This window comes from Prionailurus viverrinus, chromosome B2 (assembly GCF_022837055.1).
Source record: "Prionailurus viverrinus isolate Anna chromosome B2, UM_Priviv_1.0, whole genome shotgun sequence".
In the NCBI taxonomy this organism is placed as follows: domain Eukaryota; kingdom Metazoa; phylum Chordata; class Mammalia; order Carnivora; family Felidae; genus Prionailurus; species Prionailurus viverrinus.
In genome coordinates, this window is record NC_062565.1 from 13,155,925 (window position 1) to 13,182,628 (window position 26,704).

At 45.7% G+C, this 26,704-nt stretch overlaps 1 protein-coding gene across 1 annotated transcript in view; it reads left to right on the forward strand.

The window, feature by feature from the left end:
* The first annotated feature begins 23,337 nt into the window (after nt 1-23,337).
* DTNBP1 (dystrobrevin binding protein 1) overlaps nt 23,338-26,704 on the forward strand; it is a 132,462-nt gene continuing 129,095 nt past the window's right edge. Inside the window, exon 1 of the mRNA XM_047858121.1 lies at nt 23,338-23,514. Within this exon, the coding sequence (XP_047714077.1) occupies nt 23,459-23,514 (56 nt within the window). The 5' untranslated portion in view covers nt 23,338-23,458. The remainder of the gene's footprint in view (nt 23,515-26,704) is intronic.

Genomic DNA, 26,704 nt, shown 5'->3' on the forward strand with positions numbered 1-26,704 from the left:
CCCTTGATATATACATATTGGCTTCTGGATGCAAGCACAAAAATGCACAGAGGTATATGAGTGTGTGTGTATGTTTGTGTGTGTGTGTGTGTGTGTGTGTACAGACCAAGGACAAAGCAATCCTTATGTGTGTTGTTGGCTATCAAGGCAAGGTGAAGAACAATCTCAAACTAGACTAGAGAATACATCCCGGATTCTCGAAATATTTTGCCAAATATTTACGAGTAATATGGTCACATTCTGAAAAGGAAAAGTGACCATAAATGCATATCATTATTCACTCAGAAATACTTATTTTAGGTCACTTACTACATGTCAGGCACTGTGGTGGGTGCCGGGGATACCATGTGAATTGGCAGACCTAAGCCTGGTCTCACTGCACTGAAATTTTGAAGAAGGAGAGCCAAACACTAACTAATGACCTAAGTAATTCTTTATTTACAATTATTTGTGTTAGGAAAAAAAGGACACGGCATTATGAGAGTAAATAAGTGCGAACTAAAGTAATAAGAAAGGCCTCTCTGAAGAAGCGCTCCCCAGGCTGAGCCAGGACAAATGGAATCACACAGACATAGAGGGTGTGTGTTCTGGACGTGGGGCCCCAGACGGTGTTGGCCTCAAGCTCAAGCCCTTAATGATATCGCAGCTGTGCTCCAGCCACAAGAACTACCCCGGCAGCTTTGCCCTCCCAGGCCCCTCTTTTTCCGAATGTGGATTTTGTCCTTGTCTGAAGTTCCCTACCCGGAAGCCATCTGCTCACCTCTCAAGATGCAGTTCACGCTACTTCCTCTTGGAAGCTTTTTCTGACTCCAAGGAATGTCAGACACCCCTGTTGCCACGTGCTTTGCGCATTCCTGGCACGTCACAGGTACTTGTAGAACATTCGTTAGGTAGTTAGTGAATAAGTATGATAGCACCTTATTAGGTGGCCTTTTTTTACCTGGTATTCCCACCCCAAGACTGAGCTTCCTGGAAGTTAGGACGATGACTCCGTCCGCAGAGCGCACAACAGGCAGATGTGGGGAGAGACTGGGAGCTGGCGGCCCACGCAGGAAGTTACCTTTCCCGAGGGGAGCGGTAGTAGGAAGGGATTGGGGAGGAGATGCCGGGCAGGGAGAACCGGCCGCGTCAGGACCTGACTTCCCGTGGGAGATTCACGCTGGGGCACCTGCCCCAGAGGCTGCAATTTTCACAAAATCTCTGTGATGTTTCCCTAGAACTCTCCAGGGGCACATGAGTTTCCTAGTTAGGTAATTTAAGAAATAGTTACATTATCCAGAGAATAGCTAAATGCCCTAGATGCTTTCTCCAATTCTGATTTAGCGAAAGGGTGAGGTGGCTATGCCCAAATTCCTTTTCGGTTAATTCCCACTAGTTTCGAAATAAATGACCATCGAATAGCACCCCAGCAGCATCAATAACCTAAGCTTTTCCTAGAAATTCCACCATATCTTCTCCTAGATTCTGGACTTTCCTCGAATAACTTGAGTTAATGTTTCATTTTTACTGCTCCGTCCCCCTGCTGCAGTTTTAATTACCAATAAGGTAGACAATGCTATGGGTTTACTTGTTCGTTAAAAGTTAGTAAAATGAAAAAAATGGGGAGTGTATAAAAACTTAGACTGTATTACAAATTTTATACCACAAGTCAGGAACTAGAAAACTTAAGACATTCGAGGCACATGAATGTTAATTTATCTTCCCGGCATATGTCTTAAAAGATGTTTCAAATCTAATCCTGAATCCAAACTAATCATCTATAATGTGGGTGGGTTAGCATTCGTGTACTTTATCTTTTGGTGTTTTTAATTCCATGAACCATATTTATGAGTGACCGTTCTAGGTATACTAAGCATTTATGAGGGCCATTCTATGCCAAGGACTGAATTTTATATCCTTATGTATCTAAAACTTTAATCTTTGCAAAACTCCTGCAAGGTGTTGTATTACCATATCTATTTTATACCTGAAGAAACAGGCTTAGGGTGGCTCAGTGACTTGCCTGAGGCCACACAGTTCATCAGCAGTGGAGCCTGTTGGGAATTCAAATCCACTTGGCTCCAAAGCCTCCCCACCATGCTGCCTGTCGCTAAGATTGAACCACACTGCAGGTCAGCTCCAACATAGCAACACATTCAATGAAAACACTGAAAATCTTCCCTAAAACAGGCAAGTAGAATTAAAGCTGTCTTTCATGCTGGCTGTGGTCAAAGCAGATAATAAGCCCCAGTGAACTGAACAGTTTCAATGAGCAAAAAAAAAAAAAAAAAAAAAAAAAAAGCTGATTCCCAACAAGAAATAGTGTAAGGTGTAAGCACCACAAAGATACATACTTGCTTTAAAATGGGTTTCTCGGGGCGCCTGGGGGGCTCAGTCGGTTAAGCGTCCGACTTCAGCTCAGGTCACGATCTCGCAGTCCCTGAGTTCGAGCCCTGCATCAGGCTCTGGGCTGATGGCTCAGAGCCTGGAGCCTGCTTCCCATTCTGTGTCTCCCTCTCTCTCTCTGCCCCTCCCCCATTCATGTTCTGTCTCTCTCTGTCTCAAAAATAAATAAAATGTTTAAAAAAAAAATGGGTTTCTCTTTCAAATGTAACTGTCTTCCCAGAAGGTCATGACCCTGTGTTAGGTGCCACCAGAGAATACAATTGTAACAACATTGCAGGCTTCAGTGGGAGGTCTCTTTACAAGTCTCACTGTCTGTGAGCATCTTTCCTCTGTATGTAATGATGCTTTGTTATTGTGTGGAACTGTTCTCCAAAGCCTTTAAAGGTAATTGATTGCTTATTAATATTTACAGTAGCCCTACCGGTCGTTTGAAGCTGAATGCTGCTTTTTTCTTTCTTTCTTTCTTTCTTTCTTTCTTTCTTTCTTTCTTTCTTTCTTTCTTTCTCTTTCTTTCTCTCTTTCTTTCTTTTGTTCCCTGGAAGAACTGATGTGTAGAAAAGTCAGGGAGACCCACTGGATGCTGAAATTAAGTACTCTTCCCTGGCTCTGAGTCCAGTGTGATTTGTGCCCTTGAAGATTATCATTTATTGGTTAATCTGAGAAGATAATAAGGATAGATACTTTCCTTAAGACTGCAAAATAGAAATAGTACCCTTGGGGTCCCTTTGTGGCTCAGTCAATTGAGTGACTCTTGATTTTGGCTCAGGTCATGATCCCAGGCTCACGGAATTGAGCCCCACATGGGGCTCCATGCTGAGTGTGGAGCCTGCTTAAGATTCTCTCTCCTTCTGGCCCTCCCCCAGCAAATAAAAATTTAAAAATAAAAAAAAGAGTAAATTTCAGCTATCATAATTTTACATATTTAATAGTAAATTCACAGTATCACTAAGAAGCAACTTCAGTATATATTTTTATCATGGAAGTTCAGGATGAATGTTTTGAATCATCATTACAGACTCATATTTCTCATTTCTCTCTCAAAGCATACTTGCTTTATAATACAAATGTGACAGGAAAATACTAAATGTCCCTTTAAAATTTTTTTTTAGTGTTTATTTATTTTTGAGAGACAGAGAGACAGGGCGTGAATGGCAAGGGGTAGAGACAGAGAAAGAGAGAGGGAGACACAGAATCTGAAGCAGGCTCCAGGTTCCGAGCTGTCAGCACAGGGACTCAAACTCATGAACCACAAGATCATGACTTGAGCCGAAGCCAGATGCTTAACTGACTGAGCCACCCAGGCACCCCTCTAAATGTCCCTTTTTAAAGGAAGATTTATACAGAGGTGATAAGGAAAGGTTAGTTCTCAAAAAGAGAGAGAAAGGACCCCCTAGTCTGGGCCTGCTCCAGCTCTGGCCATCCTGATAAGGTGGCCCGATGCAGTGCACCCTGGGACTCCATGCCCACACCCACTCCAGCTCCAGCTGGCCTGCCAAAGCCACCGGGCACACACAGTCTACACAGGGTATGCTCCTATAAAAGGTGACTCCTTCAAGACTGGGAGAGGTAGCCATTCTGCCTGATTAACAGAAACAGACACAGTAAGTCAAACAAAATGAGGAGACAGAATATGCTCCAAACAAAAGAACAAGGTAAAACCCCAGGAAAAAACCCTAATGAAATGGACATAAGTAATTTAATAAAGAGTTCAAAGTAATGGTCATAAAGATGCTCACCACCAAAGATGGTCATAAAGAATTCAGGAGAAGAATAGAGGAACACTGTACAAACTTGAATAAAGTATTAGAAAATAAAAGAAAGAACCAATCAGAGGTAAAGAATACAACACCTGAAATGAAAAATACACTAGAGGGAATCAGCTGCAGATTAGAAGATGTGGAAGAACAGATCAGTGATCTGAAAGACAGGGTAGTAGAAATCACCCAATCACAACAGGAAAAAAGAAAAAAAGAATAAAAAATATAAGTATAGTTTAAAGAACCTCTGGGACAACATCAAGCATACTACCATTTGCATGTGGAGGATCATAAGACTACTAGGAACAATTGTACACCAACAGATGGGAAAACCTTGAAGAAATGGATAAATTTTTAGAAATACACATCCTTCCAAGACTGAATCATGAAGAAATAGAAAATCTGAATAAACCAATTATAAGTAATTTAAATATCCCCAAAACAAAAGTCTAGGACCAGATGGCTTCACGGGTGAATTCTACCGAACATTTAAAGAAGTTAATGACTATCCATCTCAAATTATTCAAAAACACTGAGGAAGAAGGAACACTTTCAAACATATTTTATGAGGCCTGATACCAAAACTAGACAAAAACATCACAAGAGAAAAATCACAGGCCAATATCCCTGATGAACATAGATTTTTAAATCCTCAATAAAATATTAGCAAACCAAATCAATAAGACATTAAAAGGACCATATACCATGATCAAGTGGAATTTATTCCAGGGATGCAAGGATGGTTCAACATCCACAAATCAATCAGCATGATACATGACATTAATAAAATGAAAGACAAAAATCATATGATCATCACAATAGATGCAAAAAAATCATTTGACAAAATTCAACATCCATCTGTGATAAAAACTCTCAACATGGTATAAAAGGAACATACTTCAACATAATAGAAGCCATATATGACAAACCCACAGCTAACATCATACTGCATGGTAAAAAGCTGAAGCCTTTTCCTCTAAGATCAGGAACAAGACAAGGGTGTCTACTCTTGCCACTTTATTCAGCAGAATACTAAAAGTCATAATCACAGCAATTACAAAAGAAAAAGAAATAAAAGGCATCCAAATTGAAAAGGAGGAAGTAAAACTGTCACTATTTGCAGATGACATGATACTATGTATGTATAACCCTAAAGACTCCAACCAAAAAACTATTAGAACTAATAAGTGAATTCAGTAGTCACAGGATACAAAAATTAACATGAACATTCTCCACCCTTCCTTCCTTTTTCTGTCGCTTCCACCTCACCCCCCACCACCTATCCACTCCATCTCTTCCCCAGTCTTTGCTGCAAAATGATTCAGTCTCTTACAGAAAGTCCTCTCTTCAACTCTAGTCGCTCCAATTCTATTTCTCTGGCCATCCTGCATGACAGGCTTAGAGAGACCATTCTGAGATGGGAAGGCCAGTTGTTTGTTTTGGGAAGTGAAAGTTGGCAGATAAGGAGGTTTAAACTGAACTGGAAATTATAATCTTTTTCCTTGTCAGTGTAGGAGGGTGACGTGGCAGAACATCTGCCCACCCTTCATGTTGCTATTTTTCACCCCAGGAGATATGTTAAGACAATAGCACAGGGGCTGGCACAAAGTGAAATCTCAGTATTTGTCGGTGCCTCTGTTCCAGACACCTATCGCTGCATTACACACTATGCCAAAATGAAGTCGCTTAAAAAAATAATTACTCTCTCATGGTTCTATGGTTAACTGAGCTCACCTGGCCAGTTCTCACTTGGGGTCGCTAATGTGACTGCAGTCATGTGGCACCTGGGCCCAGAGTTATCAGAAATCTCAACTGGACGGGGCACCTAGGTGGTTCAGTCGGTTGAGTGTCCGACTTCAGCTCAGGTCACAATCTCGTGTCCGTGGGTTTGAGCCCCACATCGGGCTCTGTGCTGACAGCTCAGAGCCTGGAGTCTGCTTTGGATTCTGTGTCTCCCTTTCTGTCTTCCCCTTTGCCCCTCTCTCTTTCTCTCTCTCAATAATAAACATTAAAAAAATTTCAGGGGTGTCTGGGTGGCTCAGGTGGTTCAGCATCCGACTTTGGCTCAGGTCATGATCTCACGGCTCCTGAGTTTGAGCCCTGTGTTGGCTCTGTGCTGACAGCTCAGATCCTGGAGACTGCTTCATATTCTGTCTCCCTTTCTCTCTCTGCCCCTCCTCAGCTCGTACTCTGTCTCTCTGTATCTCAAAAAATAAAATAAAACGTTAACAAAATGAAAAGAAAAAAAAGAAATATCAACTGGACAGTCTAGTGTCTTGACCGGGATGAGTTGAAGAGCTGGGGGCTGGCTTCTCTGTCCTCCCTCTCCTGCCCTCTGTCTCCATATGGTCTTTCTGTGTGACTGATGTGGGCTTCCTCCTGGGATGGCAGTCACAGGGTGGTCAGACTTCTTATGCTCTATCTGGCTTCTTCAGAGTGAGCATTTCAAGAGATGTAGGTAGCTCCTTATGAAGTAGCCTCAGAACTTACAAAGGCATCACTTCTGCAAGTTAAAAGCAAGTCCAAGGGACAGCCCAGATTCAAGGGGAGGAAACACATAAGGACATGAAAAGGGGATGGATAGCTGATTGGGGGCCATCTTTGGAGACCGCCTATTACATAGCTCACCCAACTCGCCCAAAAGCATTTCCTCCCCATTTTGGAAATTTAGAAATAATAAAAATAATTTATAGTTAATTTTTAAAAACATTTATTTTTTAAGTTTATTTTAGTAATCTCTACATTCAATATGGGGCTCTAACTCATGACTCCAAGATCAAGAGTCACATGCTCTTCTGACTGAGCCAGCCAGGCGACCCTAATTTTTAGTTAATTTTTGCTGGAGAATAAAAAATGTGGGTCTTATTGGCAGCCTCTTACATTAAGCCACAAAGTTCAATATCAGGGCGCCTGGGTGGCTTGGTCAGTTGAGTGTCCAACTCTTGATTTCAGCTCAAGTCATGATTTCATGGTTTGTGAGATCAAGTCCCGCAATAGGCTCTGTGCTGACAGTGTAGAGCCTGCTTGGGATTCTCCCTCTCTCTCTGCCCCGCCCTCTCTCTCCCTCTCTCCCTTTTTTCTCTCTCAAAATAAATAAATAAACTTAAACAAAAGCCAACAAAGTGCAAGACATCCTGACATTCCTTCTTGGAGAAGCAGCGTAACCCGAAAATCAGACTTCCTGAATTTGCCTCTGGACCTCACTCTCCTCTGCCTCTTAGAGCTTGAGCCGGTTCTGAATCCCAGCACTTCCAAGAGAATTTTGCATCCCAGCATTTTTGGCCTGTGGCTGCAACAAGACACGCTGGTCAGGAGACACCTTAAGCTCACTCAGGGATTCCAGGCAGTCAACACTAGTGTCAAAGGGTACAGGTAATGTGCTCTGTGACACGAACACGCTGAATAACTGACAGGTTGCTGGCAAGCATCTTTATGGAGAGATGCCAATGAAACTTGCACTTGCTTGGATTTGTCATTTTGTCTTCAGCTCCATTGGGAAACAATGCAGAACAGCATCTTAACGTGGCCTTAAAACTTTTTCAGTTGATTTCATTATCCTGGTAGGAATTTAACTAATGACAGATTTCACTTGGGTGAACAAATAAAAGCAGAGTTTTGCAGACAAATGCAATAAAACCTGCTAAGTAATCCCAGGAAGCATGGCCAGCTAATAAACGTGAGGAGACCGATTTCAAGATGGGTAGGAGGGGACGGGGGACTGTCGTCGCGGTCCCTTAGGAGGAAGGCAGACCAGGCTCCACTGATCTTCCAACAGACACTTAGAAACCAACCGACAGAAGCACCAAAAGTGCCCAAAGCCTTTCTAGGTTTGACTGTGGGGTCGGGGTATGAGGACAAGTTTTGGGGTAGGAGTGAGTTCCTTCAGGGGAATAAGAGGTCTGTCGTCCCTTTGAGATCGTGTCCCGCCTTCGTGGTACAGATAGAGCAAGGGAGGGAGGGCAGAGCTGTCATCCAGTAGGGTGTTTTGGGTCAAGCAACAGAAACCAATTATGGCCAACTTGAACAAAAAAGGAGTTCACTTAGAAGGATATTGGGACACAGAAGGAGAAAGGCAGTTTCACAATGGACAGGCCGAGGCATCTCCAAAGCCCTCAGTAGCGGGAATTACTAAATGGTCTTGTCCAGACATCCCTACTAGAAAGGATGAACCACCCCAGCAACGCTGTCTTTTTGTCACTAAATTTAAAGAGGAAGACAGCCATTAGCCTGGCAGGGGTTGTTTGCTCAGCCATTGGCTACAGACAGGATGATCACCGTGTTGGAAAATCCCATTCGACACATCCGGTAGAGAGGGGTAATCCCTCCAAATGAGTGCCCAAAGAAAGTTAAAGGATAGTAGACCGCCCAAAGCAACATGTCTCTGTTACAGAAGTCAGTATCAACATGCATTCCAGGGTTGGAAGACCAGCCAGGTGAATGGTCCTTCCTCAACAAGACAGAATCATCAAGCACGGGGCTGGGGGGTAGGGTGGACAGTCATGTGCGGCTATAAGGCCAGAAACGGCTGGTTTTACCCCAAGAGGCCAAGAGTTGAGAACAAAGGATAATTACAGTCTGAGGCAACCTTTCAGCAAAATAGATCTATTGTTCTCTTGTGCCCTATTCCATCCTCCAAACTCCTGGAGCCAGGTGAAATCCCAAACACGGAAGCATTTTTTCCAAAGACCTAAGCACTTAAAGGAAGGGGCTACTAGACAATCACGTTAGTTTGGACTAATTAATTGTTTGCTGTTCTGTTAATCTTAGTGAGGGATCGGGGTTTGAGCAGAGAGGTGGAGAAGGAGGTTGGATTCCCTACAGAAGTCGGGCTGACCCCGGTGAAGTGCAAGAGTTCAGAGCAAATGCAAGTTCAGATCCCTGGAGCAAGGGGGATCTGCTGTGGAGGAGGGCAGTCAGGGCTGGCCTTAGACCCTGGAAAGGGGTAAGAGCACGTCTTTCTCTTACTCTCCCCAGAGGATGTGGTTCCCACCCCCAGACCCGGAACTCTGGCTCCTGTTGCCATGTGGCCACATTGAGGGTTAAACTGCCTTCTGTAGAAAAGGCTTTGCAACCAGGGCGAGGGGGGTGGCTGAGTCGGCTGAGTGTGTGGCCTGGTTTGGGCTCAGGTCATGATTTCACAGTTCATGAGTTCAAGCCCCACGTCGGGCTCCCTGCTGACAGTGTGGAGCCTGCTTGGGATTCTGTCTCTCCCTCTCTCGCTGCTCCTCCCCCACTCGTGCTGTCTCTGTCTCTCTCAAAATAAATGAACTTAAAAAAAAGAAAAGAAAAGGTTTTGCAACCAAATCACCATTTATAACCTTGTGATTGGGAGGGAAGATGCACCTTGAGTTTCTAGGCACCGACATACACTTTGGGAGCTCAGCCTTTGCATAGATTGGGCACTGTCTATAACATGTCATTTATATGCTCTGTGATTTTGTTGGCGGGATTTACGCTGAGCCATCCGGCCTGGAGAGTTCCATCACCAAGCAAACATTTATCTCACACGCATGTAATTTAGTTAAGCCCATAATGATGCACAATGGCTTTTATCGTGTCTGCCTCTCGTCTTTATTTAGTCTGACTGATTAACTGGCCCAAATCCTGTGCCTCTGTGGGAACAGATAAACAAGGGCTTAACAAACTCAAGGGTACCTTACAGTCTCCTGGGGGGCAATGAGAGACTTGGGGAGCTCCTCAGAGTACTGTCTGTGGGCGGGGAGGGGCAAGGGCACCTCAGTAACCAGAGGCTAAGGGGGAGAGAGGAGTCAGATTACCCGTGTCAGAACACAGCAGGGGCCAAGGGAGGCAGACACAGACCCCAGGCTCTCTTTAGAGGATTATATCCGTGCTTAGTTCAGGGAAACGTCTTCCCCCTTAACCTGGGGATGTCCTCATACTCCCTGCCCTGCCCAGGAAAACCTGAAACCACAAGACAGAGGAAGAGCAAAAGCGAGCACAGACCAGGCCTTCGTCTTCTTACACTCCACGAGGCTCTACTGAGCCCAGACCCGGTCTGCACCTCAGGAGGGCAGGGGCTGAGCATGGAGCTTGAAGCGGGACTGACCTCTGCGTGCGTGTGCGTGTGCGTGTGCGTGTGCGTGTGCGTGCGCACGCGCGTGCGTTTGCGATGCAAGTTTCAAGAAAACCACGCCCATGACAACTCCACAATGTAAAAAATGAAACTACGCGTCTCCTTCCTTCCGTCACCTGATCCTACAGCTCTATTAATTTAACAAAAACCATAAAAGGTGACAATATAGCCTGATGGCATTTTGGCCTTAAATCATCTATATGGCTAATCATGAGGTTCACTAAGAGCCGTCAGAACACTGAGATGGCTCTTGGAAATGAAGCCCCAAATCACTCCAAGCTTACAGACTGAGAATCTTAAGACGTCCGACATATGACCTCCATCTTTCTGAACCTCACCTTCCAAACTGGCAAACAGCATAGACTGAAAATGAAGAGGAAGAGCTCTTTTCGGCAGCTGACATCTGTGCGCCCAGTACGCGAGGCCGTGTTCCCCCCCCCCCCCCCAACTTCCCCGTGTGATGGGACAAGTGCACCAGCTCATCCCCACACGCCATGCCGGCTCTGAACTCTGAAACCTTCCTGCTGCTCAGAAGCATCGTAGCTCCCAAGGGTCAGCCTCCAGGCTGAGAGAGCAAGTGTTCATGGGGTCACCGTCTGGTCGTCCAGTGGCTTAGACCGTGAGAAAAATAGTTGAGGCTGTCTGTTGTTAAATGACTAATTAGCTGCTAAGAGTCGAGACCTCCAGAGTCATTTGTGTGTCAGATAAACACACAAGCTAACGTTACAACCAAGGAGCATACTCTTAATGCACCATCTGGAAATGAATAACTTAATTGTACAGCTGGCCAAAGTAGAAGATGCAGAACTGAAATGTCAATAGGTAGCAATACACTAAGTTTAAAAAAACAAAACAAAACAAAACAAAAAACAGACTTCCTTAATGCCATTAAGTCTAAATTATAAGACCTACTGAATGCCATTGCAGGGAATTGTGTGTGTGTGTGTGTGTGTGTGTGTGTGTGTGTGTGTGTAGTTTAAGAATGCTGGAAATGTCAGTTCTGTAACAAATGAATAAAAAAGGCTCTTGTACAAAGCGCCTGGGTGGCTCAGTCAGTTAAGTGGCTGACTTTAGCCCAGGTCATGATCTCACCAATCGTGAGTTCAAGCCCCGCCTCCGGCTCTGTGCTGACAGCTCAGAGCCTGGAGCCTGGTTTGGATTCTGTCTCCCTCTCTCTCTGCCCCTTACCCAGTCACACTCTGTCTCTTTGTCTCTGTCTCTCAAATATAAAATAAAATATTAAAAAAAAATTTTTTTAAAAGACTGATGTACTATTTTAATTGCTGGAACTTAAATTTCATTTCAACAGGATATATTTAGCATAAACCATTGTAGTTTTGCATTTCTACTAAAAGCTGATTAAGCACCATTATATTGAGATTGTTGGCAGGAAGCCTTTAATTTAATACTTGTTTTCTTTTCCAAAAATAATTTTCCAAGGACACTTGCATAAGGTCAGATTTCTAAGGGAAAGTTAGCTAATTTTCCAAAAACTTTCCAAAGGTGAACAGTGTCCCCGCAGAGATTGTGCTATCCAGTGTTCACTAATGTGGGTGAATTCTGGGGCACCTGGGTGGTTCAGTTGGTTAGGCATCCGATCTTGATCTTGGCTCAGGTCATGATCTCATCCGGCTCTGTGCTGGCAGCTCGGAGCCTGTTTGCCATTCTGTCTCTCCTTCTCCCTGCCCCTTCCCCAATCGCACTGTCTCTGTCTCAAAATAAATAAAGGCACTTTTTATTTTTTTTTTAATTTTTTTTAATTTTTTTTTCAACGTTTATTTATTTTTGGGACAGAGAGAGACAGAGCATGAACGGGGGAGGGGCAGAGAGAGAGGGAGACACAGAATCTGAAACAGGCTCCAGGCTCTGAGCCATCAGCCCAGAGCCTGACGCGGGGCTCGAACTCACGGACCGCGAGATCGTGACCTGGCTGAAGTCGGACGCTTAACCGACTGTGCCACCCAGGCACCCCAATAAAGGCACTTTTTAAAACAGGTGGGTGAATTCTGATGGGGAGGAGTAGTGACATGTATGGACCCAGGCCCTCCTCCCCCCGATGGTAGATGTGAAGACAAAGCATGGGTAGGACAGGGGGAATGTATTGGCATTTAACCAAATTCTGATTGATCTTCCCTTCCACTCCCATTTCATCCCCTAGCTATTTTTAGGGCAAAGAACTTGAGACTTCACATCAGAGGTTAAATTAGCGATAGATGCGGAACAGGCAGTTAACGGAAACTCTCTTCCCACTCAAACACGTCATCAGGTTTGGGTCAAATGCGCTTGCCTCTAAAGCAAAAAGCCATAAAGATATGACAATGAAGAGAGAAAAAAGGGCCAGTTTGAAGGCTGGATCTGATCCTTGGCTGAATTCCATTTGGCTTGTGGGATAAGCTCCCAGATCTGATTTGATTTAGGGCTGCAGTTGTGAAAATGCAACAAGGTATCACAGACATTTAGTGGCGATGCTCTCTATTGAAAGGTGAAGACACGGTGTTTATGGTCCCCTGTGAGTAGATAAGGCAATTAAAAGAGAGAGCGACCATAGTCAATATGGCCCAGAGGGTAATTTCCAGATGGTAGCTTGTAGAAGTATAAACAAGGGGGTCTGGGGACAGTAACACGTTTCGGACTCACCACTCCCTCAAGGCTCAACTCCAAGATGCCAGGATGTCCTGCCTCACCAATCCTTTCCCAGAGCGTGTGAGCGGAGGAAACGTCTGATGGGCTTTGGGACCGTTTCCTGAGGCTGGATGCTCCAGAAGGGTTATTTTCTACAAGCAAGTATCGGTGGGTTCTGTGTGACCGCCGGGATCGCACCGCCGTGTAGGTGACTCAGAACGCTGACTGCCTTCCTGCAGTCATACAGGCAGTGCCTTAGTCCTCTGAGTTTGAGGAAGTGAGGCTGGTAATGACCTGGAGGTGACCCACTGTCTGTGATTAGAGGCAGAAGCAGGGTTTGGCCAAGAGGATGGACAGATTCCCCCGCCTGAGCCGACCGCCTGGCCTTCTTCGCCCCTAGAGTCCAGGCTCAAAACCCACCCACCCAGGTCTCTGCTTCACATCTATGCTGGGAAGCCTCTGGTTCCCATAAGGAAAGTCTCCTCCCACCTGAGCCTGAATCTCGGCAGCAGGATCCCAGGCGGGACCCCCTCCCCGACTCCCTTCCAAAGGGCAGAGTGCAAAAGTATCTGGCACGGGCATGGCCTGCCCGTCCCCTGCCCTGCTTCTAACACCGGTGGGCTCTCTGTCTTCACTATTCTCTCCCTCTAGGGTCTTGCCAGTCCGGGAGGGGTCCCCCTGCCATGGGGGAACCACAGATAGCCACACAATCAGGGGAGCCCCAGCTTCCGTATGACCAGGTGCCATTTGCCAGGAGCTGGCCCTGGAAAGCTGGGCCAGGGGTCAAACCTGAGCAGCTAAACACACGCACCTTCCAGCAGTTTGCGGTGACACAGCTGGATTTCAATTTCCCAGGTGGGCCCCAATGACAGGCCTCCTTTTGGGACTCCTTCCAAGGCAAAGTCTGTCTAGGCCAGGCAGCCTCCATCTGGGCTGTCACAGCCACATGCAAAACACCAATCGCCTCACCTCTAGCCTAGTAACTCCTCATGGGTTCGTTGGTGCCTGACTGTCCCTTATTTCCTCATCGCTAAAATGGGCAAAAAACTGGGGCTCCTGGCTGGCTCGGTCGGTTGAGCGTCCGACTTCGGCTCAGGTCACGGTTTCACAGTTGATGAATCTGAGCCCCACGTTGGGCTCTGTGCTGACTGTGTGGAGCCTGCTTGGGGTTCTCTCTCTCCCTCTGACCTTCCCCCACTCACGTGCACACTCTCTCTCTCAAAATAAAATAAACATTAAAAAAATAAACATAAAATAAACAAAAAAATATGTGTAAAGTGCTGAGAACCCTGCCTGACACAAGCGTGCTATCAGTAAATGATTGCAATCGCCATCATTATAATAGTTTAAGATAACATCAATACCATTAATGTGTCCCTGGAATGTATTAGAATACCTAATAGGTAGGGCCTCAACAGGTGTTTGTGGAGTAGACGATGTGGCAGAAAACCGTGAGGACACCGGGCTTGCTGGGCCGAGGGATGAAATTTTAGGAAGCGATGGGAAATCGGTAGATGGAATGTGTTCCCGTCCTTCCTCCCTGCCTTCGAGGTCGTCTTACTCTCCTGGAAAAAACTCAGTGTTTCCTCTTCACTGCAGCCTCCGGGGAGGGGGGGGTGGGGGAGAATGGGGCCCCTGCTTTGTTTTGTTTTTTTTTCCCCCTCCTGTGACATTTCCCGTATTTAAAAAAGCTGAAGTTGCGTGAAAAGTCCTTCACTGACTACTAGTTCATGCTCTCTTAGTGCCGTGTTTTCACAGGCAATTCCACAGATACCGCCAGGCAATGAGGGGTGCCTAATTAGGAGTGGATGAGCACAGTTTCAGGAGCAGAACCCCAACAATAGAGGCACAGACCGTTCAATATACTCCACAACCTCTTCATCGGCATATAAGACGGTTTGTTGAGACAACAAATACATCTGTTTACTTCCATTGGTGTGCGTAAACAGAGACAATCCACGAGTTAAAACAGAGGAATCCAGTGCTTTTGTGGACGTGAGCTGCTTTCTTTCCTCCCTTTTTGAGATTCCCAGCACGTCAGAAAGGCAGGGTTTGAAACCTTACTGTTGACTGTATGTGAACCTCGGAATCGAAGCAACTCAAGCAAAACACTACTAGGCACACACTGGGTACCTGGTCTCTAATTTAGCTATTCTAGGCTTATTTCCCCCTTGAACAGTCTAAGAAACATCCTCTCAGAGTCCCCTTTTAGGAGACACACACACACACACACACACACACACACACACACACAAAGGGTGAAAGCAGTTCTTGCCCCTGTTTTCCATCAGTTGACCTGCAACCTGGTCACAGTAGACGAGGTTGGGGACTGGGCAAGTCTAACATGAGACGGGGTGGGGGTGGGGTGCCGGAACTTTGCTTATCTGAGGCATTCTCTGTGAAAAGAAAGAACAATGAAGGCATTTAGAGCTTTCTTCTAGTCACCAGGGAGAGGCCCAGTCAGTAGTAATGGTAGAAACCAAGAGACATGGGGGCGCGTGGATGGCTCAGTCGGTTGAGTGTCCAACTTTGGCTCAGGTCATGATCTCACAGTTTGTGGGTTTGGGCCCCGCATCTGGTCCTGTGCTGACAGCTTGGGGCCTAGAGCCTGCTTTGGATTCTGTCTCCCCCTCTCTCTCTCTGCCCCTCCCCTGCTCACGCTCTCTCTCTGAAAAATAAATAAACATTAAAAATTTTTTTTTAAAAAAGAAGGAAACAAGAGGCATGGAGAGAGAGAGAGAGAGAGAGAGAGAGAGAGACATGAGACACTGGATCCACGGGGCAGCGGCCGTCCGTGGAAGAGCAGAGATTAGAAAGAGTGAAAAATGGAAGCAGAGAGGTCACTCCGAGAAATCAACAGGACTGGAGGAGGCATCAGGAGGAGGGACGAGGAACACTTTTGCTGGCACGATGGCTATTAGAGCTGCTCACGACACCAGAGCGTTTGTTGTTTCCCCGAAAGGCAGCAAGACCTTTCCAGTTCTGGAGGCCTGGCCCAGTCTAGGACGAGGCCGGTTCTAGAGCCTTCCTCCCTTTGCTGTGTACACATGTTTGCAAAGAGACCGCATGCCTTGGGGCAGCCTGAGCACACCTGTGACCCCGACAGAGCCTCGGCCTCCCTCATGCGGCACCAGGATAAGCGAGTTCCCTGGACCCCCCACACTGTGGCCTTCGGGGTCAGTCGGCACAGAGTGTGGGGCAGAGCCTGCAGAGCTCAGGTCCCTGCACCGACTGTTCACAAACCAAAGTGATGGGGCTGCTGGCCCTTTGAAGGCACTGGCAGGGGCTGGGGGGTGGGGCTCACACTGATTAAATCAGTGTTGTGGGGGGCACTGTAATAGGTCAACTTATAAGATATCAGAAAGCGTATTGTATATAAGTTCGGCTTAAACTCACCTTGCATGAATAGTTGAGATAAAAGGTTTATGTAGTTCCCTATTAGGGTTATTGGGAATTACTAACCGCCCTATCTCGCTTCTGCTTGCTGAATAGATAACTTAGGATGCAAAACGCTCCCCCACCCCCTCTACCAAGATCTGGCCTAGGCAAGACCAACATGTAAAAAGTCAAGTACTCACTGCCCTATGGCATCTCAGGTGTCTAACTATGATTGGTCATTTTAAACCCTCTTAGGACAAAGACCTTTAAATTGATAGGTTCCCGCCAAAACTAACATCTGTATGTCACAATATAATTGGCTATCATGAAATGCTGTAAGTTGTAATTGGTTAACCAAATAATGATGTATTCTGACTCGCTAAAATCCATATAAACTCACTGTTGCCTTTGTTTGGGGTCATTCTCTGCACTTTCCTCCTTAAGATCAGGTTTGGCCCGGCCATGAATAAAATTTTGCCTTGCTACTATTCAGCGTCTGGTGGGTTTTTTTCCACAGCACCCTGTTTCACGCACCTGGGTGGCTCAGTTGGTTAAGCGTCAGACTTCGGCTCAGGTCATGATCTCACGTTCCATGAGTTCAAGCCCTGTGTCAGGCTCTGTGGGGACAGCTCAGAGCCTGGAGGAGCCTGCTTCGGATTCTGTGTCTCCCTCTTTCTCTGCCTCTCCCCTGCTCGTACTCTGTCTCTCTCTCTTGCTCTCAAAAATAAATAAAAGCTCAAAATTAACCAAAAAAATTCAGTGTCCTGAGATTGGCCCTAGGAATAGGGGCTCCTCCAGTGATTCTAAAGTGCAGCCAGGGGTTGAGAACCATCAATTTAACTGCATGTAAAGGACCCTTTCTATTTTCATACTAGACTAAGTATCAGTTTCCACTGATGTGTGGACAGAGAAGAACTAACTCTTTGCATGCTAGAACCTAACATTTGCTTTTTTCTTCAATCCTTTTCAATGATTAGGATCTTTTCCACCTTGCCTATATTAAGCTGAGAGTTAACCACAGGTAGTAATTCTCTCTCTTTCTTTTTTTTTTTTTTTTTTTTTTTTTTTTTTTTTTTGGTGCTCCTAATTCTTATTAAAACGCTTCAGTGTGGATTACCACTCTGTAGTGGTGCAGAAGATGTCATCTCTGAGAAATAACTTTTCCTGGGGAAAACCACTTATTTGTAGGACTATATCATGTGGTCTCCTGCGCCGTATAGAGTTCCTCCAACTTAATGAATGGCGTCACTTAGTCGTTTAGGAATACTTCATAGACCATACGGAGCCAAACACAGATTAGCAAAAACGAAGAGGTTTCCTACTCCAACGCACCGTGCAGTAACTTTCTTTTTTTCACAGGAGCAGAAAGGTGAGGTTAGGTGCCCGATTACATTGTATGATAGTGTGGTACGTTTTTGAAACATAAATAGATTCAGGTGAACTGCCTCTCAGTGTTCATTCACATTGGTTCGTGTTGAAAATTCTCTTCCCTGTCCAACCTGGCTGTGCTGAGTGTCTCTCCAGACAGTATTTGCCTTCTCAGTGTCTGTCACCTTCTGGCGTCAGACTTCGATGTCCTCCCCTGTTACCTAGTTTATTTTACTCTTCAACTTGCTCTAACCTTTGTTCCTGCATGTTAGAAGGAGCTCCTCTGCCTCTCTGGGTCCTGTCTCTGCTTTCCTTTTCAAAATGCCACGCTGATATTACCTTTCCGGCTTCCATAGCTTACCTTATTCTTGGAACTGCGCATTGCTTCAAAGAAACAGTTTTATAGCTTTTAAATGGTTTCTTCTGGCATCTTTAACCACTTAAAATTAAAGATACCAAAAATATTTACATCTCGGTTTAAGAAAAGAGAGACAAATAAGCTAATATTAGTGCACTGTAGATCTCTCTACAGATCTATGATTCCTGTAACTCAAATGGCAATAGTGCCTTTCAGTTACTCAAAGGGACGTTTGCCAATAAAGTGTGAAATCCTCTGGGTTCTATAGCACCTTCTTTTATAGCATCTTTCTCTTTGGTTCCAATTCCACCAAATTCTCATTTATCACACCTGCTGTAAGAATCCATTGACACAAGGAACCGCTTTCCTTGGGCTGTGCTTCTCGCATGTTAAATCCATATGAATCACCTGGGGACCTCGTGAAAATTCACGTTCTGACTCAGCAGGTCTGGGTGGGGCCTGAGATGCTGCATTTGCTACAAGCTTCCACCTGATGCTAATGTTGATGGTCCATGGAAGCAATAGTTTAGGGGCTTTCTTTTTTTTTTTTTTTAAGTTTATTTATTTATTTTGAGAGGAAGAAAGAGGGAGGGGCAGAGAGAGAGAGAGAGAGAGAGAGAGAGAGAGAGAGAGGATCCCAAGCAGGCTCTTCACTGTCAGCACAGAGCCCCATGCAGGGCTCGAGCTCACAAACTGTGAGATCATGACCTGAGCTGAAATCACCACCTTAACTGACTGAGCCACACAGGTGTCCCAGTATAGGAGCCTTCTTCTTTAAAAAAAAAAAAAAAAAAAAAAAAAAATTTTTTTTAATGTTTATTTATTTTTGAGAGAGAGAGACAGAGACAGAACGCGTCGGGGTAGGAGCACAGAGAGAGGAAGACACAGAATCCAAAGTAGGCTCCAGGCTCCGAGCTGTGAGCACAGAGCCCAATGCACGGCTCAAACTCATGAACCGCAAGATCATCACCTGAGCCAAAATCCACCTCAACCTACTGAGCCACCCAGGTGCCCCAGCAGCCCCAGCATAGGGGCCTTCTTACACAGCTTTTATGCTTGTCCCCAAAGTTTTATCACCAAAGCTTTCTCTGCGCTTTGCTAATATGTTTGCAAATCAACTCTCGACCAGTTGCTGAGCTAAGATTAGGCCAATAGCCGTTAATATTGATGTTGGTTCTCTAACTGTTCTTAAAAATTTGTTTTTTGTTTTCATTTTGCAAATCAGTCTTCCTGGTTTCCAGCTAATTACCATCACTTAAATCAACATAATGCGTCACATGCTTCAAATCTTGGTCCTTAATCATTCCTCCAAAACGACTCACGTAATAGTAGTCATTTTCTCTCCCCATTCATTTTCTAAAGCTTACTTTCGCTTATCACTGTTCTTTCTTATTAGCCCTTTTAATATATATACATTTTTAAATGTTTATTCATTTGAGAGATATGAGCACATGTGTGAGCAGGGAAAGGGCAGAGAGAGAGAGGGGAGAGAGAATCCCAAGCAGGTTCCATGCTGTCAGCTCAGAGCCCCCACATGGGGCTCGATCCCACAAACCTTGAGCTCATGACTTGAGCTGAAATCAGGACTCGGACACTCACCTGGCCGAGCCACCCAAGTGCCCCTTATTTATTAGTCCTTTTAAAGCTTCCACTGTTTTTGGCTTTAACAGACAAATTAAAAATGGGATTACAGTTAAATTAAAAGGGATTAAAAATGTTCATAAAACACCTCAAAACAAGGCACAAACATACCACAGACCAATAAGGCGATGTCAAAACAAAAATGATTGGGCACAAGTAAAGGCTATTCTCTAGTGACGGGCAGAGTCTTTTTGTTCTGATTTGGTGCTTTGTAGGAACCCATGAAACTTAGTAGATTGAAAATTTATGAGCAGAGGTGTTGATTTAATTGAATTACAACAATAAAAGTTTATTATTTCCCAGTAGCTGTGGTTTCCCAATCTACTAGATACTGAGGCATCCGTCTCTATAGACTTGATCATTTGATCACCTTCTCTGTACCAGGTAGTATTTCTGGGAGGTTGGGGGAGGGCTCAGTAAACAGCACCCCTCTTTCTTGTCTGGACCAACTGAGAAATAAGAGTGTCAGCATAAAGTGGCAGGAACATCACTTTCATTTCTGGTAAGGCTGACGAAACACATGGCTTATACAATATTCATGGGCGAGCAGAATTCCTGTTACTGAACCTCAGATTAAGACTTGCCCATCCAGTTACAGAAAATACCAGTCACCCCGACCTCCTCACCTGGCACCGGTCCTTATGGAACAGAATGAGTGTTTCTAGCTGGAAGTTTTCAGCCAAGATAAAGAAGAGAGGATGGGGCCAGGCTCCTTTGTTCCTAGCTCACTAACCTATGTAGTCACCTCTCCTCGTCCGGGAAAGACCTAGAGTGTGTTACATCGTGGAGGAGATTTCTCCACGTGGAAGAAATCATCAAGTGGGGAGAAGAGGTGTTGCCCCCAACCAGAAGCCACATGGTTTATCTTATTGGATTCCTCCAACAAAACTATCAATATTCAATATTTCCTGGGTGTTTACTATGTACCATTCACTGTCTTAGGTGCATACAGAGCTAACTAACTAAGATGAGGGGGGTTTATATTGGGCCTGTCCTTACATGGTCCATCTCACTTGCCTCATTCAATCCCAGCCATCTTGGATCCTGTCTTTATTTAAACATTTGTTTTGTTAATCAGATTTGTTTTTTGCATGAACTTTTAAAAATTTTGAATTTTTAAAAATAATGCATTAAAATATTATTCAGCTTGGGCGCCTGGGTGGCTTAGTGGGTTAAGCATCCGACCTCAGCTCAGGTCGTGATCTCGTGGTCAGTGAGTTCGAGCCCCACATCAGGCTCTGTGCTGACGGCTCAGAGCCTGGAGCCTACTTCAGATTCTGTGTCTCCCTCTCTCTCTCTCTCTGCCCCTCCCCTACTCGCCCTCTGTCTCTCAGAAATAAACATTAAAAAAAATTTTTAAAAATATTATTCATCTTGAATACTGAGCTTTCTGGCTCCCCTTAAATTTTGCACCTGAAATGAACACCTCACCTGCCTCACCCTAGTCCCAGTCCTGAATTGAAAATAAACGGTGTAAAAAAAAAAAAAGTAGTAAAGAACTTTTTCTTAAACAAATATTAGATAAATTGTCAGATAGTGATGTGTACTAAGTTGAGAAGCAGGCTGTGTATAGGAAGTGATTGCATAGGTAAGTTGAATTATCTGGGGAGACCTATTTAAAGGGATGATATTTAAGCCGAGATATGAATGCCAAGAAGAAGCCAGCAATGCAACATGCTGGAGAAAAGCTTCTGAAAAGGCCTCAAGGTGGAACTGAACCTGGACTTTTCAAGGAACACACACACAAGGCTACTGTGGCTTAAGTGTCAAGGTCATGATAGGCGGGTAGTACAACTGACCCTTGAAAAGGGGGTTAGGGGCACAGATCCCCTCCCAGTCAAAAATTCACATGTAACTTTAGATTTCCTGAAAACCCAAAACTTAACTACTAATAGCCTACTATTAGCCAGAAGCCTTATCTATATAAAATAAATAGATTAGCACATATTTTGTATATGTATTATATACTGTATTCTTACAATGATACCTAATTTTTTTTTTACTTATTTTTTTTTGTATTTCTAGGCTATGCAGCTCATCTTCAAGCTTTTTCAAATCGTCACAAATCTCCCAAAAAATTTCCACTGTATTTATTGAAAAAAATCTGCATATTAGTGGACCCACACAGTGCAAACTTGTGTTATTCAAGGGTCAACTGTGCTTGCCTTGGATAGAATATCAGGAAGGGTTCAAATTTTAGGACTTTGTAATTTTATTCTGAGGGCACAGGAAGCAACTGGAGGCTTTAAAGCAGGAGAGCAACCTGATCTGATTGCTCTTTTAGATAATCCTCTTTGGCTGTCATGTCAAGGATGGATTACAAGGGTGTAGATGGCAAAAGAGTAGCATCAGGGGACCTGTCAGTGTTCCTAGTAAAAGTTGACAGTGCCTTGGACTAGGGTGACTATAGTGAAGATGGAGAAAGGGGAGCAGGTTCCAGGAATATTTTAGAAATAGAGTGGGGACACCTGGGTGGCTCAGTTGGTTGGGCATCCCAATTCATGGTTTCAGCTCAAGGCATAATCTCACAGTTCGTGAGTTCAAGCCCTGCATCGGGCTCTGCGCTGACAGTACAGAGCCTGCTTGGGATTCTCTCTCTCTCTCTCTCTCTCTCTCTCTCTCTCTCAAAAATAATAAATAAAAAAATATATATATAAGAAAAGAAATAGAGTGGATTGGATTGGACCTGATGAGTTAATATGGGGGATGAGGAAGTGAGGAAATGGGTGATTTCAGGTGGCTTAATTTGAGCAATTTGGTGGTGCCATTTACTGAAATGGGAAAGACTGGAGGACGAGCAAGTTAGGACGTGAATATGCAATCACATTTTCAATTTGGGGTATGTTGGGTTTGAAATGCCTATCCGATACATGTTAAGTAAGCAACTGGTAAGAACTGAAGGAGCAGGAGGGGGGACAGGGCTGAAGATAGAGAATTGGGCGTCCATCACTGCCTTGATAGAATTTCCAGCATGGTAGAGTGCACATGGAGAAATGCAGGAGGCTGGTGATGGAGACTTGGGAGCAACTGTTGAAATTAAGACTGGACAGGAAGGGAGAATAGAAGTATGATGTCCCTGAAGGCAAGAGAAGAATGTGTCTTAAAAATGGTATAAGGTATTGCTTTGAGGGTCACTGAAAGGTCGAGAAAAAAAATCAGGGCAGATTCGTGATAAATGGCATTGACAACATGGAGCTCATCAGTGACCTGACAAAGGCGACCTCCTTTGGTGTGAAGGGCACAAAAGCCTCATGGAGGTTGAAGTGGAAAAGTGGTGATGTGGAAACAGTTGATTATCCTTCCCATTTTATGAATGAAGAAACCAAGGCTTAGAATGGTTAATTCTCTCATCCAAGGGCAAAGTCCCTGGGGTCAGTTCCTGGACCCAGGCGGTGAAGGTTTGCTTCAGGGATGTGCACTCTGTGCAAGAAATTTACCCAATTCTCTTCCAAGTCGTAAAAACCAACCCCGCTCTCAAAGATGCCATCAACTGAAAACATTCTTTCACGATGCCACTTGTGTTTTAGAGAAAAACGAGAGGGCCCGGCTCGGGCTGCAAAAAGACATCTTTTGCTCAGCTGCGAGGGAAGGCCCGCCCCCTTTCCGCAGCCCGAGGCCGGCGCGGCCCACTGCGGCTGCGCGGGCCTGGGCGCGGCGGGGGCAGGGCGGGAGTGCGCGAGAAGGGGGCGGGAACGCGGAAGGGGCTGCGGCGCCGGGCGCCGACCGAGTCGGGGGCGGGGCCGGGCGCGAGTGTGCGGGGCGCGCGGGTGACAGGTGTGGGGACGGCCGAGCGGACCCTGGGTGGCAGCAGAGGCGGCGGCCTGAAGCCTGAGGGAGGGAGACACGGCGGCGGCGATGCTGGAGACACTGCGCGAGCGGCTGCTGAGCGTGCAGCAGGATTTCACCTCCGGGTGGGTATACGGCGGGAGACGAAAAGGAGCCGGGGGCCGGGCCGGGCCGGGGCTCCGGACGCCGCCTCCTTCCCCTCCGCGCACCCAGTGCGCTCGGTTCCCATCCCGCACTTCCCGTCCCCGTCCCGCCGAGCAGAGTCACGAACTTTCCGGCGTCGGTTCGGCGGCGCTAAGTAACTTAGGTTCCAGCAAGCCGGCTCCGCGGAGCGCGCCGAGGACTGCCGGGCCCCATCCCGGCGTTTGGGCGGCCGCGGGAGGGGAGTCATGTGGCGGGCGGCGCGCCCCCCGCTTCCGCCGCCCGTGGGACTGGGCCCGCGTCCCCTCGGTCTCCGGAGCCGGCGACGCACCTGCCCGTTCGGGCCTCGGGCTCCTGCGGCCGCGCGGGGAGCTGGGCCCTCCGCCCCCTTCTCAGGGCGAAGGTCGCGGACTCCCAGTCTCTGCTTTCTCGAGCGGCCCGCTCGCGGAACCCCCCGGGCCTCGCCTGCCGCCTCTTTTCCTTTTGTTTTCTCTCGCTGCTTTTGCCCCGAGTTCGGCGCCTTGGTGAAGAAACTCTTGGGCAAGAGAAGCAGCAGCACTACAGCGACACTGTTAATACAGCTAGTGGCTAAAAGCGCAGACCAAGCGGTTCCCAAACTTTGCTTAGGCTCACCTGGGAACCTTTAGCACTCTTGATCCCAGGTTGCCTCCCATACCGGTTTAATCAGGCAGGAGATGGGGTTTTAAAGATCCTCCGGGTGATTGCAGTGTGCAGTGAAGTCCCGGAACCACAGGCCTAGACTCTCGCGCCAGACTGGTAGGGATCTCCTCTCTCCCACTAAGCCACTGTATTTTTGCAAGTTCCTTGAGTTGTGAGTTGTCATGCCTCGGTTTCCACAATTGTACAGTGTCGATAAAGATGGTAGTTACAGGGTTGGGCAGATTAATGAATTAACGTGTAAAACGCGGCCTGTGGGACAGTAAGCCCTGTGGCATTTGTGGTTACTAGTTAGGGCCTAATTCATTTTGATTTTTTCTTTAGGAAAGGTGTTCCTTTTATAAAGAATCTGTTACCTTTAGCTTACAGATCCTTTGGAGAATTTTCTGAATGAGGACATCTCAGTCCTCTGGTTTTAAGTTTCCAATGAGCAAGATGCTGGCTAAGATTTTATCTAACGGGACAAAAATGTTTGCATTGTTTGCCTTTTGGGTGCTGAGTGGTAACAGACTGGTATATACTTGAGCACTGACCACAGGTAAATCATTTTCGATAGTTATGGTTTGGAATTCTTAAGACTATTATAGATGCTATGGGAGTCATTCGCTTATGGTGTATTTGCATGCTTGCAATTTTTTTTTTTTTCTCATTTAAATTGAAAGAGTAATTTCTGAGTAACTTGTTGAAGAGTTTCGGTAGGATACTGGAATAGTCTGCCTGTAGGACGAGAATGGTCATAGATAAACCCATCTGGTATGCCCCTGTTATCATTACTTCCCCATTCTCTGATGACATAACCGTCATCTTCTGGCAGTTACCGTAACTGTCTAGGTTGTACGGATGCCTCAGAACCCATTCATACTCATGACCTTTGCTTAAGAAGGTTAAACTTACAGGGGCACCTGGGTGGCTCAGTTGGTTAAGCGTCGGAACTTTTGACCTCGGCTCAAGTCACGATCTCACGGTTTGAGGTTTCGAGCCCTGCGTCAGGCTCTGTGCTCACTTTGCAGAGCCTGCTTCGGATCCTCTGTCTTCTTTCTGGCCCTCTCCTGCTCCCCCCCCCGCCCCCCCCCCCAAATAATTAAATGTTAAAAAAAATTTTTTTTTTTAAAGAGGTTAAACCTAGAAATCTGGACTCTGGATCCAAACCATCCTGGGAGATCTGGATAACCTGAGTTTAGAGTTTAGGTTAGGAAGAGGGTTGGGGGGATCTGGTTAGAACCCCTTGGAAACTGACTTTACTACTTGACAACATCATAGGCTGGGGCCACTTTGGGATTTAGACACCCTGAGAGAGCTTTCATTCCATTTAGGCACCTGGTCGACTTCTTCTGTGCAGGTTCCTCTCAGCTGACAAACCTCTAGACGATCAGTGTGTGCCATTCAGCCTGCCACCTGGCAGGGAAGTAACTCCTCTCCAGGTGATGTCTGTTTTCCGGCTGACTGTCAGCTTGGAACTCTGATGTTCATTTTTGTCAGGTTCACAAATTTCCTATGCGACCCTTGCCAAGAAAGACTCCTCTTAATTCATCTTAGTAAACTCTTCTATATTCAGCTTGAGATCAGCCTATTTAACGTCATTGAATATTTTACCTTGACGAGGAAAGATGAAATTAAACACAGCCCACGTGTATATTGCACGAAGGCACTGAGGGATCCAGAGGTGAAAGGGACATGGCCGTCACCTCCCCCAAAAGATCAAGTTGTGCCCGGCACACCTTTAGAACACTTGGCGTTAATGCCTGTAGAAACCAAAGCAACTGGCTTCTAAAATGATTGGAAATTTCCCGTGTTGGGTTGCCCGAGGGAATCAGAAGGAAGGCCGGTCTGTTTCTAGTTCCTTCAGTGTTTCCAGTGTTGCTCCTTACAGTCACCCAGAGTGGTGCCTTCTCAGGGCTTTTCTGTTCATTTTCACCTTGTGAGAATTCATGAAACTAGACCTTAAATGTAGGCAAATTAACTTTTTTTTTTTTTTTAAGTGAAATAGGATAATCTTTATCAGTCTCACCAGGGAATGTCCCATTAGTGATAAAGCACACTTGAGGAACACAGTGAATTTCTACCTGCCATCCACACTTAGAAAAATGCAACTTTTTCTAATGAAGGCATAGTGGCCAGAGATGCTGATGGCCTGCTGGGGGCCACTGGGTTGTCTGTGGACTTGGGGTCTTTTTTTATAAATTTTTGTAAGTTACAGTTATATCAAAATTGAGATAAACTCGGAAATTATATCATGTTCATTCTGACTTAAGCAGATGGCCGGCTGACCCCAAGGGCCTCTGGAGTGAGGGAATTGGTTCTGGGCCTCACCCTCTTCCCCTCACCTAAGTGAGTCTTAATTTGATTTCACTTAGAGCTCTTAGAGCCTTTTGGAGAGTTCACATAGAACATCCACTTTTTAAGGATTGGCTTGAGCTCTGAGGGAAACTTTTGGATGATACATGGAAGCACACACTTCAGATCCACCCTGGTCTTTGAGCTTTACCTTTTGAGCTG